Source organism: Mirounga leonina, unplaced genomic scaffold, assembly GCF_011800145.1.
Source record: "Mirounga leonina isolate KUSES-001 unplaced genomic scaffold, KU_Mleo_1.0 Mir_153, whole genome shotgun sequence".
Classification (NCBI taxonomy): Eukaryota; Metazoa; Chordata; class Mammalia; order Carnivora; family Phocidae; genus Mirounga; species Mirounga leonina.
Genome location: NW_023270387.1, coordinates 10,400,835 through 10,420,319, shown reverse-complemented (window position 1 = coordinate 10,420,319; position 19,485 = coordinate 10,400,835). Strand labels below are relative to the sequence as shown.

The 19,485-nt window shown below is 54.7% G+C and overlaps 1 protein-coding gene across 1 annotated transcript; it reads right to left on the bottom strand.

Moving 5' to 3' along the window:
* Positions 1–5,999: 5,999 nt before the first annotated feature.
* On the bottom strand, positions 6,000–19,050 carry HTR3A (5-hydroxytryptamine receptor 3A). Its single transcript, XM_035008722.1, has 9 exons — positions 18,979–19,050; positions 16,313–16,479; positions 15,396–15,440; positions 13,367–13,476; positions 11,507–11,676; positions 9,125–9,285; positions 8,564–8,774; positions 8,241–8,462; positions 6,000–6,797 (listed from the first exon to the last, which is right to left on the bottom strand). The coding sequence occupies exons 1-9, from the start codon at positions 19,043–19,045 to the stop codon at positions 6,499–6,501; spliced, it is 1,452 nt and encodes a 483-aa protein (XP_034864613.1). The 5' UTR covers positions 19,046–19,050; the 3' UTR covers positions 6,000–6,498.
* Between the last annotated feature and the right edge of the window lie 435 nt (positions 19,051–19,485).

The window sequence follows — 19,485 nt, the reverse complement described above, 5'->3', positions numbered from 1 at the left end:
AGCCCTACTCACCTTCATGAGGCTTTTGAGGAGGGAGCACTTGGTTGGGAATGTTAAGCCCAAGGACAAACCCAGATGGCCGATAGATTTGAGTTTCATTAGTGAGAACCAGAAAAATGAGTCCTTGGGTGAAAGGGGCAGTGGGGTTGGATATGTCAGCCAAGAGAAAAGGACAGAGCACAGACTGGAGCCTAAGCCATGATTAAGTGTCACCTCGATGGACAGGCAGTGTTTCCTGGACCCTAAGCTGCGAAGGTCCTCTAGAGGTCATCCTGTCCATTCTCCTGCCTCTGTATATTTTCTCAGACAAAGAAGGTGGATCGGGAGAAGGGAAGTGATTTCAGACCCCATCCTGGGCTCCTGGCCTCTAAGGTTCTGCTTTCACAGTCCCTTCTCCTAAGTAATAAAGGAACACAGTCAACATCACCTTAAATGATTGCACGAAGGAACATTGCCTAATAGGAAGTATATTTCCTACATAGTATATTAACTAAATGGGTCCGAGAGGCACCACACCTTGTTTTGCTGTGCAGGGGTCTGGGCAGGAAGCTTCTAGGTTTATGCATAAGAGCAATAAGAAAAACGTAGTTAAAATTCATCAAGCATTTACTTTGTGCTGGACCCTTTACTTATGCTGGCTCTTTTAATCCTCATTGACAATCCCGTCAGGCAGGTGCTGCAATTGAATGGATTTTACAGATGAGGAAAGTAAGTTAAGCAGTTTGCACAAGATCTCACACAGTGGTAGACAGAATGGTGTGGTTCCCCCAAAGCTGTCCTCTTCCTAGTCCCCAGAGCCTGTGATCATGCCACACTGCACGGGAAAAGGAATTTTGCCTCTATGATGAAGCTAAGGATCTGGAGATGGGGAGATGGTTCTGGATTATCCAGGTGGGCCCACTGTACCCATAAAGGTCTTTGTAAGAGGAGGAAGCACAAGAGTCAGAGAAGGAGACGTGACCAAGCAGAGCGGTCTGGAGCTATTATTCCAGTCCTGGCTCTGGAGACGGGAAAGGGGCCGAGAGCCAAGGAGTATGGGTGGCCTCTAGAATCTGAAAAAGGCAAGAAAACAGATCTCCCAAGAGCTTCTGCAAAGAACACAACCCTGATTTGGGGCTTCTGACCTCCAGAACTGCAAGATAAGACATTTGCGTTTTTGAGTGGTGACTTGGTACAGCGGTGGCAGGAGACGGCTCCCCCCCAGTAGCCCCCCCTCCCCCCCGTGTGGCAACTGCAAAGATTCGGGCTTTGTGCCGGGATGGTCCCCCCCCATTTGGGACCAACTTCACCTCTTCGCCGCTGACCCCAGAGCTGATAGACAAGTACCCCCATGTCCCACCGCCCCTGTCTGACTACTGACCCCCAACCAGCTCCCGCTCTGGGCAGCACCTTCTTCTCTCCTGCTTTTCCCAGGACCACTGAGAACCATCTCAGCCAGTTTGGGATGGGCTGGGGCTGGCGCCCTGGAGACATGGCGGAAGAGAAAGGCTGAGAGTCCTCCATGGGCCTGTATGTGTATGGCTTTGGGTAAAACAGCCTCTTTGCTACCAGGAACTAATATCATGCATAAGCAGAAAGCAGAGGAACAACGAAGTGTGTGGCTTAGCGTGGAGTCCGGGCTGAGCACAGAAGCAAGGTCAGTGCTCAGGGATCAGTGTGGCCACAGGTGTGTGACAGGGGAGGGGGCAGTGGGACAGTCTCTGCCCAGAGCACCAAAAGGGCACCAAGCACCCTGGAGCAAAAGGGCTGGCCCAGAAGGAAGGGGGCTTCAGAGGCCCTGGGGGAGAAGGGAAGAGGGTGGGGTTTTAAGACCCCTCCATAGAACTTCTGGACTTTGCTGCCACCTTGTGGACAGACTTCAAAAAGACAGGGTTGTGGTTCCCCTTGGCCAAAGATTGACATCTCACTCCAGGCCTTAGGCTAGATCTTTCTAAGTCGTGAGGGTGGGGTTCTCCCAGACACGGGGATGTGAACCCTAGGTTCCCACAGTCGTACACATGGTGCATCCCTCTGCCAAAAGTTTGCTTCTCTTTGCAGACAGGGACACAGTGGAATGGAATGGGAGAAACCTAGCCAGGATCGGGGAAGGCATGCATACACCTTCCCAGAGCAGGAATTCAACGCTGTGGTTTTAAGGAGCTGGGAATGTGTGGGGTGAGGGAAGGTGGCAGTAATGGGAGAAAAGGAGACACAAAGGTATGGGGCACAGAGGTCTGAATCCAGGCTGGTGGGGACAGGAACTTGAGCTCCCACGGGCCTTATGATGAGTGACCAGCTCACCTCTCCCTGCCCATCTCTGCAGTGGGGACAGAAGAGAAGGACAAAGGCCTCATCTTCAGTCTCCCTGGGGAGAGTTCTCACCCATTCAGAGTGTGATGTGAGCAGACGGAGGAAGGGCTGATACTCCACGAGCCATCTCTCAACTCCAGCCTCATGCTTCCCTGGGCTTTTGCCCCACGTTGGGAGCATGGTGCCCACAATACCAAGAGGCCAGGGACTAATATGCTCCTCACTTTGCAAATGAGAATACGGACACATAGAGGAGTTAAGTCCTTGTCCAGGGTTTCACAGCGGGTGTGTGATGGGGCCAAGATGCGAGTCTGTGGCAGCTATCCTGTGCACCCACAGGGCCCCCAATAACTGTGTGGCAGAAAGGAATGGGACTGGCCACTGCAGGCATTGGGCTCCCTCCAACTAGAGCGCTGACAGTGGAAACTGAGGCAGATCTCTCCTCCTTGGTCTATCCCTTCCCAACCTAGATACAGGGCTCTCTGTCTTTCAAGGCTTCTCGAAAATTAGATTCCATTCCTTCACCTTCAGACTCCCAATCTAATCCGTGTCAAGATGATTATCAGGAAGTCCTTGCTACAGTCTAACCTCACACCTCTTCCTGCAGGTCAAGTCCATTTATAAAGTCCCAGAGAGAAGAGAGAGAAGTGGCTGTGTTTCAGAGATGGGTATTCTTGGTCTCTAAACCATAGTTTAATTCTCTAACCATGACAGTCAGGGCTGGCCAATCACAAGCATTAATGGGAGAGCTTAAATTATAGAGGACCAAGTTAGCGAAAAGAAAAGAAAAAAAAAAAAAACAACCCACCCAACTCCCAGCCACTGGGACTTGCAGCTGATAGGTAATTATCTGCTGTTTGTGCGCAGTTAGGGCTCCCTGACCCTGACTGGTCAGGGCGGACAGTGTGGGCCTGGGGAAAGGGCCGAGGAGTTGGTGTCAGGTCAAGACAATTGTGTGGGGCCCATCCAGACCCTTCTCGACTTCTTCCCCCCGCTTCTACCCCTCCACTCCCCTCCAACCAGGGAGGAGGTGCCCTCTTTGCCCACCACCCCTCCCCGAGCACTCAAGCACTCGGAGGAGAGAGGGAGTGATTAGCATGGGGCATTGTCCCCGGATAATGGGCCCCAGCTGCCGCATGAAAGCAGAGACAAAGCGCCTGGCCGCTCCACGTGCATTATCCCCTCGTTAAATCTCTGTTATTAGATTAGATTCAAAATGTATTGATTCAGAGGCTGGGGGGAGGTGGGGGAGGGAGGAGAAGCTAGCTAGTGATTGCCGAACCCCACCCCTCTCCAGGCTCTCCCTCCCCGCCTTCACCCCACCAGGCAACTTTTCCTCTCTCCTGTTCTCTTAGGGAAATCTCCCGTATCCTGACTCTGAGCTCAGCTCCTCTCCCTGGACTGTCCTGGAAGCCAGGGGAGGTCCACTTGTGTCAGGACCCCTGAGGTCACTGCGCCCAGGCTACTGCTGTCCCTATGGAAAGGCAGCCTCCCCGATGGGATGGTGGCAGTGGGCTCCGCACCTTGAGCAGTGCCAGCCATGAATCCAGAGGGCTGGAGGGGTTCATGCTGGGCACTTTCGAGACCTTCAGTGGGATCTTTTGCACACACGTGACAGGTCTGGAAAGCAGGGTGAGTAGGAAAAGAAGGCGAGAGCTGAAGTATTGTGGGTGGCGAGGGAAGGCGGCAGGAGAGGAGAGGAGAGAAGACAGAGAACCAGCAAGCTTCTCGGAAACACTAAGATATAAGTGGTTTCTGGTTTTCTCATGAGAGGCAATGAGCTGAAGCAGCAGAGTGAAGGAAGGGAGCAGGTTCTGGGAGGCAGAACAGGTGGGGAGGAAATTCTGGGCGTTCTCCTATCCCAGACAGGGTAAAGGTCTCCTTGGGAGGAGCTCAAGGTCAGTATTGATGGATGAGAGGTAGACACTGGGGGTTCTCTGGCCCTGGGCCTCAGTTTCCTGTTCCTGGGCAGCACAGTGTGGGTGCTGGATCGATGAGCTGATTGGCTGCGACTAGTGGAGCAGAAGGTGTTACACGGGGCGGCTCATTCTCAAGGTGGTTAATTGGCTGCCTCAGTGCTCGGCTCTGTTGCCCCATTGATTGTGGGTGAAGGGTGGGGAGGGGGGAGATGAGGAATCAATAGGTTGATTAGTGTCTTACTAGCTCTCTGGTCGGACACTTCGTCAATAGCCACCCACCTACTGACCAGTGGTGCATCGATAGTACCAGACTGTCCCCCTTTCTCTCTCCCTGGCCCGAGGCATGAGAATCAGCCCCAGCAAATCCTAGTGGAGTGGGGCAGCTTCTGGTCCCAAGACCAGGCTCCAAGTATGAGCTTTCAGAACCATCCCGAAAGAGTTTGGATGAGCAGAGCCCACCTTTAGCCCAATCTCTGCTCAATGGGAGGCAACAGCTGTGAGCGCAGCCAATCCCCAGCCCCGCACAGTCTCCTGCTTTTTGCTTGAGGACCCTGATATCCACCCAACAACAAAACAAATATAAAATCCCTAATTAGTAGCAAAAGCACATATGTCTGGGGGTGGAAATAGCAGGGGAAACTTCATTCCCAATTCACCTTAGGAACCAGCAGCCAGTCAGACAATATTTAATGAGTCCAACTTTGCATGTTGGGGAACATGTGAAGAAGCTGAGAGAAGCTAAAACAGGTAAGTCTCCTGCAGTCTGTAGGCTCTCCCAGTCTTGAAGCTCCTAAGGGCCCAAGGTCTGCTGCCCACCCAGCCTCCCAGGATGGTCTACGCACTAGAACTGCAGTTTGGGATCACGAGAAGGTATAACTTCGGGTGTTCCACACCAAAACCCTTATGATTGGCCAGCCCAGAATGGTTCATCCCAGATATTCCTTTTGGGTCCTTTCCCTGTAGACTGGCAGGTTCAGTCCATCTCCCCCATGCCTTCCTCTGAGTGACAGGCAGCCCGAGGGCTGGAATGAGAACAGGTGAGCCAGAGAAAGCCTCAAGCAAACATTGTGACACTAAGGTCCCTCTGGTGGGTTCTGGCATTCTTTCCTCTGAACACTTGTTAGATGGATGGAGTGAGGGAGTGATAGAGTTGGGGCACTCCTTAGCATGTCTTATAAACCCTGGTGTTTGGGAGAGGGGTCAGGATATGAGAAGTAACACCAAAGACCATGCCCCCAACTCTGCCTCTCTCGTGGTCCTGCACTTGGGTGAATGTGCCAGGAGTCGGCTGCGGAGAGTTCCCAAAGGAGATAGTTAAACTCAAGCCTTGGTTTTCCTGTCTTCCAAAGACCAAACCAGCGAGTGCTGGCCCTGGTGCTGACGTCCTTGCCTCCACGGCGGGATCCTCTAGCAGGGGGGAGAGCTTGCTGCCAGCTTCCCCCAGAGACCATGAGCCCAGAATGGTAACAGGACTGTGCAGACACTTCCAGCATCTTCCTAGGGGTTCACAGAACCGACCTTCCCACTCCTCACCTTTCCATTGCTAAGTGTTGGTGGTCCTTACCCTCCCACCTTGGATTCTACCTCCTAGTGTGTCTTAACGGCCACTGTTTGGTCACCTCCTGATTCTCCAGGGCAGAAAGCACCAAATAACTGAAACCACAGATAATACCTCTACCTCATTTCTACCAGTAACTTTACACTTCTTCCACCCACCCAGCTGCTGACAAATGGTTAAGAAGAGAGTCTAGGGCTTCGTTGTATTTTATTGCCCCCACCTGCCCCCCACCCCATCATCTCACGGAACAAGAGTGTTCAGGGAAGTGGCCACAGGTGAGGTGAAGAAGGAGACAGTAGGGTCAGATAAACCTAATGAGGTGTTACCAGCCCTGTGTAGCAGAGAGTTGGTTTGCCTCGAATCTAAAACCAAGGTTGAGGGAGATGAGCAGAAGTCCAAAGTGCCGTATGCAGGGAGGTGACAAGGGGGACACCAAGGCTTGATGCACAGATCAATAGAATAAAGTTAGGGAATGCCTCGGTTTGTCCTGATCTAAGACAGCATGTTTTAAAGCCATGATAAGTTGGTGGGGGGCGGGAGGCGGGAGGTGAAAGGGTCTTGAACGCCAAGCTTTCGGGGGAAGAGTCACAGCCCTGGTTCAGAGTTTCTGAGACACACTGGCTTTGGACAGGGTCTTGAAAACATCTGTGGCATCCTCTGGGCCCTGAAATTCTCCCCTCCCCATTCTAACCAGTGCCTGACACCTCCACACCCATGCTGGGCCGTGCCCACTCAAGAGTACTGCCAGACGGACCACAGGATGATGAGGGTGATGCTGTAGGCCAGCACCGCCACCAGGTAGATTCGGAAGAGCAACCTGTCCAGCACCGAGCCCACGCGCAGCCACTCCCGGGCCACCTCTCGGCTCTCGTCTCTTTTCTCCAGGAAGCGCCTGATGGAGACCAGCTCCTGCAACAGCCCTCGCACAGCCAGCGAGGCCTCCCGCGGGGGTGGGGGCGGGCTGCCTCGGCCCCTCGGGGTCTTCTCCAAGTCCCGGGGGCCTCCCAAGTGGTTGCAGGGGTTTCCCATGTCTGGAAAAAGGGTAGGGCCGTTGGCAAAGGAGGGAGGCTCAGCAGAACGGTCCGAACACCGTCCCTTCTGTTTCTGCGGCGGCTTGCAGATATTGTTATGAACAATTTCAGACATAGAGACTATAGAGGTTAACTTACCTATTTGTGTACCCACCATGTGACTTAAGCAAATAAGGAAAGCAACACAGTTGGAGATTCCTGTATACCCCTCCTTAGTCACATCCTCCATTCACTCCCCAGGTCACTGAGATCATGGATTTGGCATTTAATTCTTCCTGTGCATTTTTTTTAAACACACGGGCTTCCTCCAGCAATTTGATACCTATTATTTCATTTGAGCCTCACAATAGCCCGTGAGAGAGGCCGTGTAGGAGTAGTTATTACTCGCACATTTTATGCAAAGGGGCTAAAGCTCGGAGAGGTTAAGTGACGAGCCTGTGGTCACACCTGGAGCATCATTTAAATGGGAGGCCACCAAGGCCTAAGGTATCTGGGCTGTGAATCCACTGCTCTCCCCCTTATGCCTTGCTGTCCTCTTCTCCGTGACTCCAACCCAAGTGCAGAGGACTTGGAAATACACCTTCAGCTGTGGCTACCTTGCAGGTGAGCAGTAAAACTGGGCATTGGGCTGGAGTACGAGCTCACCTGTTCAAGATGAGGTGGTCTTAAGTTAACCATACACCTTCTGTAGAAGGCCCAGCTCTTGCCAGAAGGGAGGACGAAAGCGGGTGGAGTGGTTAGAAATACCAGCTTAGCAGCAGATGGGCCTGGGTTCCAGTTTCACCAGTTCCTGGCTCTGTGACTTAAGGGCCAGCTATTTGGCCTTATGCCTCTGTTTCCTCATTTGAGAAATGAGGATGGGAACGCTATTAGGGGGACTGAGGACGACCTGTGATAATGCACAGAAGATGCACATGCCTGGCCCAAAGCCCTGGACAAATATATCAGCAAGCACAATGACCCCCCCTGTCCGTCCCCGCCACCAGATGGTGGCTGTTACAATGTCTCAGGGGAAACAAGCCCCACATTCCGTGTCCCCGGCACCCCCGGCTCTCCAGCTCTCCAGCTCATAGGTGTTTGAAATTCGAAGGGACCTGGTCTCTGAGCTGATGGAATGCAAGAGTTTGGGAAATCCTGGCTGCAGACCTAGCCCTGTTGGGAACAAGTCCCATCACTGCCTGAGGGGCATCCATTTGCTCGCTGTGGGGGCCGGTCTCAGAGAAAGGCTACTCTCAGCCCAGAAGTCTCAGCTCCCGACATGCTCAGCCACAGGCAACTCTGCTGCCTCCCCGTGAGGCCGGGCACGGGGTGCCGTGTGCAGGACAGCACCCACTTCCCAGGTCCCGCCCAGACCCTGGCCCGTCCCGTCGTGCCAGCCCCAGGCTCTCCACCGCGTCCCCACGCCCAGGCCCCCTGTGTGGGACTCCCCTCTCCCTCTCTCACCTGGGCAGTCATCGGTCTTGGTGGCTGGGGAGGTGGCTGGGGACCTTCGAGAAGCCGGCTGCTCGCCTAGGCAAAGGAGCAGGGCCACCCGCCCCAGAACCAGGCGCCGCAGCCAGGCGGGCACAGGCTGCTGTAAGTCCTGCTTGTGTACCAGCCGCACGATGAAGATGGTCTCGGCCAAGCTCATCACCAGCAGCGCCATGCACACGACGAAGTAGACCCCTGTGCACACGGGGCGGGGTTGGGGTCCGCGCACCGCAGGTGGGAGGGCGGGTTTCTCGGTTCCTCGCCGCCCCGCGCGCTTGCCCGGGGGTGGGCCTTACCAATGAGGGGAGTGCCAATGGCCGTGGCCGGCAGCGTGTCCGACACGATGATCAGGAAGACGGAGTAACCCAGGAGGAGCGTGATCTTGAAGGAGACCCTCTCGCCACTGTCTGGAGGCAGGTAGAAGCCCACGATGTCCATGAGCATGAGGAAGATACTGGGCAGCAGTAGGCTGACCACATAGAACAGGGGCCGCCGGCGGATGACCACCTAAGACCAGGACGGGAGCTGTGGGAGGAAAGCCGGGGCAGGCGGGCTCTGCGCCCAGGAACCACCAGCCCATCCCAGACCCCCTTGCTTCGTGGAGCTTCCAGGCCGAGAGAGGAAATTGGACCGACCTCATGTTCCGCCTCTGGATCGAGGAGGAGTAAGGGACGAGTCCACGGAGTTTCCCCACCTACTTCCCTGAAGTTCCAAGGCACAAGTGTGACCCTGGAGCTGGGAAAAGGGCCGCAGAGGTTCTCCACCACCCCCCTGCCATGCCTCCCGGAGTCCACGTGGGTCTCATGTCCCTGCAGCTCCGGCTGTCGTCCCCCTGTGCCCGCCCCAGTCCCACTCACGTAGAACTTCATTTCTGCATAATGGTTGCTGTCTTCCATACTGAACTCCCGGAACTGGGTCAGCACCCCCAGAAGCTCCCACTCGCCCTGGTTCATGAAGAGGGTCTTGTCGAGCTTCACCTTTTCCGGCAAGCGCCACAGGGAGATGTTGATGTCCTGGACTGAGAGGGAAGAAAGCAAGCCGGCTCTGGAGGCTGCAGACCCTGGGATGGGGCTTAGCTCACTCGCCTCTTGGCCTGCAGCCTCAGTCTCCTCAGCTACCAAATGAGGTAACATGCACGTGGCACCACCCATCTGGGGTAGAGGGGCTGGAGCAAGGGGAGTGACAGCCTGGAGGAAAACACACAGTGAAATGCAAAGAACCAGAACCAGACAAACGACTTATTAGAAAGCCCCCTCTCTCCTTCTCTCTATCTCTGTCTCTGTCCCCCCCCCCCCCCCCGACACATACCCCTTCCGAACCTTCTATGTTTCCATTAGGGTTACCGATTTTTGAAATGAACAAAAGTCAACATTCTTTACCTCTCCCCTGATAGGGCTCCCTGCCCTTAAAGGTGAGCTAAGGTCTCAGTTGGTTAACGTCCAGGTCTTGATTTCAGCTCATGTCAGGATCTCAGGGTTCTGAGATTGAGCCCCACATCAGGCTCCGTGCCTAGCACGGAGAGATTCTCTCTCTCCCTCTCCCTTGACCCCCCCCCCCACTGCTAGTGCCTGTGTACTTTCTCTCTAAAGAAGAAAGAAAGAAAAAGAGTAAGAAAGGAAGAATAAAGGTGAACTAGGGAAATAAGTGAAATCTTCACTTACAGAATAGCAGTTTTACTTCTCCGCATCTATACTAGAAAAACAGATATATACTAGAATGCCAGGAGTATCCATTACAGCAAAATATAGGGAAAGACCTACATGTCCACCAATCAGGAAAAAGCTTACTAAACTATGATGCATCCAAACCCCAAGCTATCCTACAGCAGGCAACATTTATGAGAAAGATCTAAATATGCACTTACTCGGAAAAATGTCCAAGACCTCTCGTTGAGCGAAAAGAATCAGGTAGCAGTAGCATAAATGATACATTTAGTAAAATAAAAACATATGAAATTATTTCCATGGGCTTTCCATAGATGTGTATGCACAGGTATATGCCAAGCATAGAGAAGGATCTGGAAGAATGTGCCATATGAAGCTTATACTGATAAAAGCTGTGAAGTCCTGGTGTGGCGAGTTTTTGGTGAGGAGTTTGGGATTGAAGGTAAAGGTGAAAAGTCAAAGATTATTTGTAATTCTGGTTTTTGTCCAGGGAAGTTCTACGTTATCTTTGTAATGTACAGTTAGTGTGATAAAATCAGACAGAGGCGGAGGATGCCTTTTTGCAGGGGCATCACGCTCACCTCACTAGGCTATAGTGAGCACCTGGCATTCATCCACTAAATAAAAGTTGCCGAGCACCTTCTTTTGTGCCAGCCACTGTCCTGGGCGCCTACCGGTGGGTCAGAAATCGTGGTCCTGCCCTCTCTGGGCTTATCTCTGCTAGAGAAGCAGACATTGAACTAGCACCTAAGCGTGCAACGGAAGTGGGGAGAACAGGATGCTATAGGACTGCGCAATGGGGAGGCCTAGTCTGGAGAGGAGACAGCTTTCCTTGAGGCACTGAGCCAATGCGGGGATTAGGTGAGCAGGAGGCTTGGCCACACTAGGAGGGGCTGGGGGCAGGAGTGGGGTGGGAAGGGGAGCAGGAGAGGGAGGGGGAGGGGGCTGGGGGGCCCAGGAGAGGAAGCAGCCTGGGATAAAGAGAGAGAACAAGGGGCTTCGGGGCTTGGAAAGGAAGGCATGGGGGCTGGAGCCGAGCTCAGGGGAGCATGCACGGGGTTGAGGCTGAAATGGTGAGCTGAGGGCAGGCCCTGTGGGCCAGGTGAAGGATCTGGACTCTGTCTCAGGAGTGCCAGGAAGCCTTGGAGGTTTTTAAGCAGAGAACGATGTGGTCCGATTTGCATTTTAATAAGCTCTCCCCATTTGCTATGAGGAGCACGAATTGGAGGGGGCAGACTAGGAGGTTACTGCCAAAAGCTGGGGGAGAGAGGAGGCAGGGGTGCGTCAGTGTTGAAGACAAGTGAGGGACCCTCAGGGCCACATCCTGGCCTTACTGAATGTCCTGCGCCAGTTTACATGGTCTCACTGGACGCTGGCGACAACTGAGGGAGGCGACAAGGGCAAGCACAGAGGCCTGTCTGGAGGAGGAGACCCAGGCTCAGCGGCATTAAGGAAATAAGCAGGAAGTGACTTGGATGAAGGAGAGAGCCTCCTGGGGGTGCTCCTCCTGCAGGTGCTCCAGGGACCACCCCCCTCCGCGCCCCGCCCCCTCCCGGAGCCCTCTGCTATACTCACTGGTGTGCAGCCAGCTGGTGAAGGTCAGGGAGCAGTTTTGCACATCGAAGGGAAAGTTGTAGATGTCGAGGCTACAGGCGGTCATCACCTGGAGGGGCTTGTAGTTCTGGACCTCGCCGTGATGCCCGACGTACACGTACGGGATGCTTGGAGACTTCCCCACGTCCACACTGGCCAGGGAAGAGGGTCAGTTTGGGGGCTCAAGAAGCAGGTCAAGCTCTGGGAGCCTGAAGGTCCCTGAGCAACGCAGCAGGGATAGAAACTCAGGAAGGGTCTGGGCAGCAGGACAACCTGCACAGTTTCCTTCTTATCTATGGTAGGCTTTCTTACCGGCCCTTGTCAGGGCTACTTTCCAAGCAGGAAAGGGCATGTCTCCTTTATTCCCCTGGGAACCTAGCCACAAAAGGCAGGCCGGGAATCCATGCACCTCACAGCCACCGGCTCTAACGTGCATGCCTAGCTGTCCCTACGCCACCAGCCACCCAGCTGGGCAGAGCTCAGCTCCCGGGAGTAGCGGCTCAGTGACAATGGGCAGGCTCAGTGGGAAAGCAGGACATTGGATTCCGTCCTGACTCAGGCTTCTCTTTGCTCCCCATCCCTAGAAATCCTGTTGACATGAGAATGATTTTGCCTGGAGGAGAAGGAACTAGAGAAATCATTGAGAAGTGAGGCAAGGTGGGAAAGTTCTGCAAGACTTAGCCCCATTCTCTTGGAAGGTCCCCAACCCCGAGGCTCTCCCAAGTGACCACCGCAGCACAGAATGGCCTGAGCTGGGCGTCCTGAGCCTGCAGCCTCCTGTGGAACCAGGCTGAGAGATGAGAAACCAAGATTCAGGCTACTTCACGGTTTAATTGGAGATCCAGCCAGGAATTGGGATCCCTCCAGCCTGAGCTATGCAGATCATGGAGTTCTAGGTCAGCTGCCTCCCCTGAAAAACAGTGTGAGTGGCGCCCCAGGCTTTGGATAATGCAGTGCCTGCTGGGCCGAAGGCTACTGGCCCCCGGCCACCTCCTCCTTCCAACCGTCTCCCACAGCCGTCTTCCGTGCCCTTGCATTCAGAAGCCCAGGCAGAGGAGCCTGAAGGAGCCTGAAGGATGGGGGGACGGGATGTTACCCGGGGCCCCATGAGACAATGTTCAGCTGCTGGTCATAAAGGATGGTGGTACCCACTTCTCATCGGGGGTACAAGCTGGAGATAGCCAGTCACTTGTGTGACTGGCGAGGTCTGAGCATCTCCCAGTTCCAAATCACCCTGTGACCAGAGGTGGTGACCCCTGGGGAACTTCATCTCTTTTGGTAACCTCACTGTCCCCTTTAAAAAGGCAACTGTGGGCGCCTGGGTGGCTCAGTTGGTTAAGCGACTGCCTTCGGCTCAGGTCATGATCCTGGAGTCCCGGGATCGAGTCCCGCATCGGCTCCCTGCTCGGCAGGGAGTCTGCTTCTCCCTCTGACCTTCCTCCCTTTCATGCTCTCTGTCTCTCATTCTCTCTCTCTCTCAAATAAATAAATAAAATCTTTAAAAAATAAATAAATAAATAAAATAAAAAGGCAACTGTCCCTTATTGGGCTATTATAAAATGGGGACTCATTCGTCAGCTTCCCTTCCCCAGAAAGGGGTCCTCAGACCAAGAAAAGCGAGGTTTCAACATCAGGCATAGAAAAAAAGAGGAGTTTTAAAAAGAAAGGAGAAAAAAAAAACCACAAAGGGGGAATTGGGGCCCAAGCCAACCCCTACAGTTACCTACAGTTCTGCAGGCCTGGGAGGGACCTTTCATGCAACAGCAGAGTCTTGTCCCCATGCCCTGTCCTTCCCCAGGCCCGGAGCCACTGGGCCACCCAGCATTGCATGACAGCACTCACAACTCATTGATGAGAATGTCCGGGACCCAGATGCTCTCAGTGGGGATGGACAGCTTGGTGATGTTGTCAAAGTCCTCGGGGTTCCACTGGAGAAACTCGTCAGTCCAGTACTAGGGGAGGAGTGGGGATGGTCACAGGCAGCCCCCTCCATTTGGGGCGGGGGGCAGGGCATCAGCAACTTGGGATGACTTCACCACTCGGGGGGAATCTGGGTATTGATGGCCTCCAAATCACTCGGCAATACCTGAGGGTCCCCCCCACCTCTGTGCTCACACACTCCCAGCATGCAAATATGACCCAGGCAAAGGAAGCCTTGCCCGGGGAAGGCATGCGGTCATTTCTCCTGTTTGAATATCCCATGCACCAACTGTGGGATCTTGGACAAACAGCTTCTTGGGTCTTGGTCTGCTCACATGTAAATTGAGATAATAACACGCGCCTCACAGGGCAAAGATGGTTGTTGTTAAGTTTTGATCAATGCATTGTTCACCATCCTGTCAGAATGACTGATCTAAAATGTCAACTTAATCATGTCACTCCCTTGCTTAAAACTCCCGTGGCGAACCTTGCACTTGGGATAGAGTCAGACCTCACGGCCAGCAAAGGCCTGCATCATCTGACCTACAGCATTCTCGCTAGCCTCATTAATTCTGCTTCTCTGTGGCTTCTTGCCTCCAGCCGCGTGCAGTGAAACCCCCCACATCTCTGCACATCCGCGCGCTCCCACACTGCAACCCCGGTCTTCTCCCTGAGGGAGGTCTTAATCGTCCCTCCAGACTTAACCAAAGCATCTGTCTGCTCCCTTCTCCAGGAACCTTCTGTGACCCCCACTTCCCAGGCTGGGTGTTTATGTGCCTCCTCTGTGCTCCCATGGTTGGCATCTTGTTCTTGCTGCATTCACTGGTCTGTCCCTGTGTCTGTGGCCCCCATAGCCTGTGAGCTCACTGCAGGCAGGGCCTGAGTCTAGTTTGCGTCTCTGATTCTGGCCCCTTGGCATAGTCACTGCAACACCGTAGGTTGGCATCCCCTCACTGCCGGGCAGACAAGTGACCCTGAGGTCCAGGGATGGGACTTAAGCCAGATGTCCCAGGACAGGAGCTCCAGGCTGCCTACTCTTGCTGGGCCCCTTCCCTTGACGCAGGGCGTGCTCCGTAGTGCGAGCTCTCGGTGAGGCAGAAGAGAGCCGTCCGGCAGGAATCAGCATTCTGGCATCTTCCCCCACCCCACTCTCTGCCTGAGCGGGTGGTAATGGCGTATGCTCATGAGGAGCGGGAGGGATTTAACTGAGACCCACATATGCCAGGCGTGTCCCCAGACAGAGCCTCTCTCAGGTTTGAGCGCTATGAACCGGCCCCATCCTCCTGCCTGCTCTCCCCAGCCATTGTGGTTCCCTCTGGCTCTCATGCCTGCCCCACAGCTCAGGGGCTGCCAGAGCAGACCAGCCTGTGGACGGCAGCCTGCACACTTTGCCTGCCCTCCCCACCAGCTCCCCGCCAGATGCGTCGTAAAGGCCTCAGAGACTTTCCACCAAGTGCCGGAGCGACGCGGGTCAGAAGCTGAGAGAGTGGGGAGGTGGCCGAGGGGGTGAGGACTCGGGGGATGGAATCAGCCCGTGTCAATCTCCCCGTTTGGTTGTCATCATATCTGGCTTAATAGAAGGAAGAACTTTCTAGCAATTAAGAGTTGCCTGAAAGTGCAGTTGCTGCCCACTGAGCTCCCGGTCGCTGGAGATATTCCATCAACAGAGGCTGCACAAGTCGTTGTTTGAGATGCTGTGAAACCCTCAGAAACCAGAGGCGTTTGGAGGATTTCTCCTCCACTGAGTGTTGTTACGCTTCCTCCCACTGCTGGTCCTGAGATGAGAGGGGCCCAGACTCCTTGTCTCATGAGTCTGCCTCTGAGCCTCTCCCCTCCCCTTCCCTCGCCAAGGCCTCTGAGGGCCCTGATTCCTTTGAGATGGAGGAATCCTTCCTGGAAGGGGAGGCTCAGATCCCAGGAAATGAGGGTGGGCGCAGGGCTGGTCGCTCACCTGCCGGTACCAGATGTAGGTGGTCAGAACCTGGTTCTTCTCATCCTGTGAAGGGAAAGGGAGCTCAGTTTCAGTGGCCCTGTGGGCAGGCGTCCACCTTGCACACACCCCCCAAAAGGGGCTGCCGCTTTGTGTTCCTATTCCTTTGGGAAGAGAGAGTGATGAAAAGGGGAAAGGGGGCCAACCAGGAAGAGTTGGTCTCTTACTAGACACACCTAGGAAGAAATACAACCAATTTTTTAAAATTTCATATATATATATACACACATATATATATTCTACTATTTTCTATTATGTTATACATATTATATATATGCCTCTTACATTACATATATTTCACATATATAATATATATAACATAGAGATGAGAGGAGACATATAGAACATATCATCTCTCTCTCTGTCTATATATTTTTACGTATTTGTATGCCTATATACCTGGATCTGTATCTCCCTCCTGCCCTCGTGTGCAGGCGAGAGGTGCAAAACAGCATTGAGAGGAAGAGTCATCACTGGTTTAGGATTAATTCTGCAACAATCCTTTGGCAACACCTGCCATGTATCAGGGGCCTGTGTGAGACACCGAGGGCCTAGAGAGCACAGGACAGTTTAAAGCCTCACACAACTCACATGGAGACGTGGTTACGATACACTGAGTGAAGAACCACATGTGGGAAGTGGTTCTCCAGCCGTAAGGGTGGGGAGAGGCAGCCACACAGGTGACCCCGCTTTCTGGTTTGGGCAGCTGTGCAGGTGTTGGGTGATGTCATCTGTCCTGACACGGGTCTGTGCCAGATCGCAGGGACTCCGGGTCCTCGAAGGTCCGCTGTACTGCCCAGGGGGTGACCTGGCCTTCCGTGGTCTCCCACCCCAAAAGGTCCACCTCTGAGCAGGGCAGGTTGGGGCCAAGTGCTCACCACGCTGAGGATGGCATAGATAATGACGTCGATGGCCACGGTGGTGGGCTTCCTCCAGTCCCGCACGGGCCGCACGCCCTTCTTGTAATTGGCCAGGAGGTGATCTGACAGCCTCAGCAGAGCCGGCCTGGAGGCCTCCTGGGCCTGGGGATGCCTCCTGTGCCTGGCTGCGAAGCGCAGTTCAAAGTGGGCATCAGAGCCTGAGGCTTTCCGCAGTTCTCTTGCCCTGGTTTGAAAGCTATTAAAAGGAAAACGTCTCCACTATTTCCACCTCAGATCCCCAAATCCCCCCACCGACTGAAATTCCCATCATTGGAACATTTTGTCTGCAGAGAGTCCTGCCCAGATCCGAAGCTCTTGTCTCCTGAGCGTAACCGACGCCGTCATTTACGTGAGGGAGGGCGCCAGCTGGGCTGCAAAGGCAGGTGCTGGAAGACAGGTGAGGGCTAAGGGGGCCGCGGGCTGAGAAAGGTTGAGAGCAGGCGCCTGCCAGAGGCGGTGGGCCTGTGGGGGATGGATGAGGGGCACTGGGGAGCCAAGGAGGAGTGGCCCCGGGACGTGGTACGGGAAGGAGAGGTGGCCCAAAGTGCACAATCTCTAAGCACCAAGGTCTGCGTGAGGGTTTGCCTCAGCGTCTGCCCGGATCCCCGTTGGCTCCTTGACCCCAGCCTGCTATTGATCAAGAAAGAGGGGAGCCGGGCACCTGGGTGGCTCAGTTGGTTGAGCGACTGCCTTCGGCTCGGGTCATGATCCCGGAGTCCCGGGGTCGAGTCCCGCATCGGGCTCCCTGCTCGGCGGGGAGTCTGCTTCTCCCTCTGACCCTCCTCCCTCTCATGCTCTCTGTCTCTCATTCTCTCTCTCTCAAATAAATAAATAAAATCTTTAAAAAAAAAAAAAAAGAAAGAAAGAGGGGAGCCATCCAGTGAACACTGACATTCCTTGTCCTTCCTGCAGAACCCCCCCCCCCCGCCCCCGCCCAGTCAGCCGTGCACACACACAAACTCCTGGGAGCGGGTTGGCCAGGACTCCTTCAGAGGGCTGCTCTGTGGGCAGATCTGGTAGAGGGAGGAAGAGGGTTAGGTGTGGGGCGTACGGGAGGTGAGAAGAAACCGAGTTGTCCCCAGAGCTGGAGGCCTAAAGGACCAAACAGTGATGAGGAAACCCAACCCCATCCTATGGGGATTTCATGTGTACCTGTCATCCCTCTGGGAAATAGTAGAAGCACTTCCTGAGAGAAGCCAAGAAGTATGAAGGTGAAAGGCATAGGGTAGGGAAGGAGCACGCCCTGGAGGGTCAGGGCACGGGGTGTGAGAGGACCAGCAGGGCGCCGCCTGGGTCCTTCCTGCAGCAGGTGCCTCCTCTCTCACCTTGTCTATGTCGTGTGTGCAAACCAGGGAGCCAACAGCTCCTACAGACTCCCCTTTGCCTCCCACCCACCTGGCTCTGATAAACCTTCCGTTTCCCTCAGAACGACAGGGAAGAGCAGAAAGAGGCGGGAGACGAGAGACCACTTATTGAGCGTCTCCTGTGGAATAACATCAGTGAACATATTATTCATTTCAGCCTTAGAGCAGTTCCCTGGGGTGGCTGTCACGACTACAGCGTTTACAGCTAAGAGTCCCCGAGGCTCAGAAAGGTGGGTCCTGCGCCCTGCAAGGGGAGGAAATGAGATTCAAATCCAAATCTCTGTGTGTCTTCACTACACCAGCAGCAGCCCTGATCCCATTGCTGGGAATCTGACCACACTGGGCCCTGCAGGCCTCAGAGCAAAAGGCTACGGCTGGGAGGGATGGTACTTCTCTTCAGCCAGGGAAGCCCCCCAGACCAGAGTCTTAACATGCAGCCTGGGTCTGTTGTCCCACTGAGCTTCCCCAGTGACAGCTCAGGGGAGGAAAACCATCGTGCACTTAAGCTCTTCCTATCCGTCCAGCCCTGGGACAGCATCCTAACTGTGCTCAGCCCCCAGCTCCAACCTAGCTCTGGATGGGGAGAAAACCTTCCGGAATGGGGAGTCAATATTGTTTGTAGCAAAAGGAAACAGATGCCTTTGTGGGCCCAACACCTTGTATCCCAGGAAGGCAGGAAAGGGTGGGTGGGGGAATATGGAGAAGTTTGGCGTCACTGGAGCTTAGCCTTGGAAGGGAACTTTAGGAAAGGAGGCCCAGGAAACCTGTGCACCAAGACTAGGGAAGTTGAGGAAAGATGGCTCTGTTAGTTCTGGTCTCCACTCTGTTGCGAAGGCGCTGTGTGACCTTGAGTGAATTCCTCCCCCTCTCTGGACCACAGCATTCCCGTTTACAACAAGAAGGGACAGACCAAGTGAGATCCAAGGTACCTTGCAGCTGCCATTCCATGAGTTTGGGGGCAGGGCAAAGAAGAGAGGAGCCCCTCTCTAGCATCTTCGTACACACTTCCAAGTACCAGGCTGCTGTGGGCCCCTCTCAGCAAGCCCTGCCCCCACCTGCACTCACCCACCTCAACTTTGGAGGTGGACCACAGTGCCTTAAAATTCCCTCATGCTCACCTGTGGCAAGATCCCTGACTCTCCTACAGCAGCACCCACCCCAAAACCCTCCTTCCCGCGACCCTTGGGGGCATCAAGCATCCCCTGCCCTCCGTCGGCAGGTGGCCAGCGACTCCTACGCGCTTGCCCCCGGGCCCCTTACCTTCTCCCCGTGCCAGGAGCGTGGGTAGAAGCAAGGCCAGCAGTGCCTCTGGCACCCACAACAGCATGGTGAGCTCTCCCGGGGTGGGGTGCCTTGGCGGGGCCTCGGGGTGAGTCGTGCTGAGGAGCAGCCTGCCCACGCGCTGCCAGCCTCGTGTCCCCACCAGCCTGCCTCCCGGGCTGCTTTCCACACCTTCTGAGGCCGCAGCTCACACAGCCCGGGGCCACCGGGGGTGGGCGGCCGCCAAGTTTTCCTGCAATCTGTCCCTCGGCTGGATCAGGTTTCAGGGCGGGAGGGGAGGAGAGGGAGCCAGTGAGAGAGGAGCCCGCCCAGCTGATGTCATGCGGCAGGACTCGGTCCACCCATGCAGCCAGGTGGCCCGGCCAAATTCCCCAAGGATCAGTGGGGTGGGGGTGGGGCGGCAGGAGCCCCTGGAGCAAGGATGCGGCCTGTGTGCTGGGAGGTGCTCTGGGTTGCTGCTCTCATTTATGTCAAGTATGGTTTGGT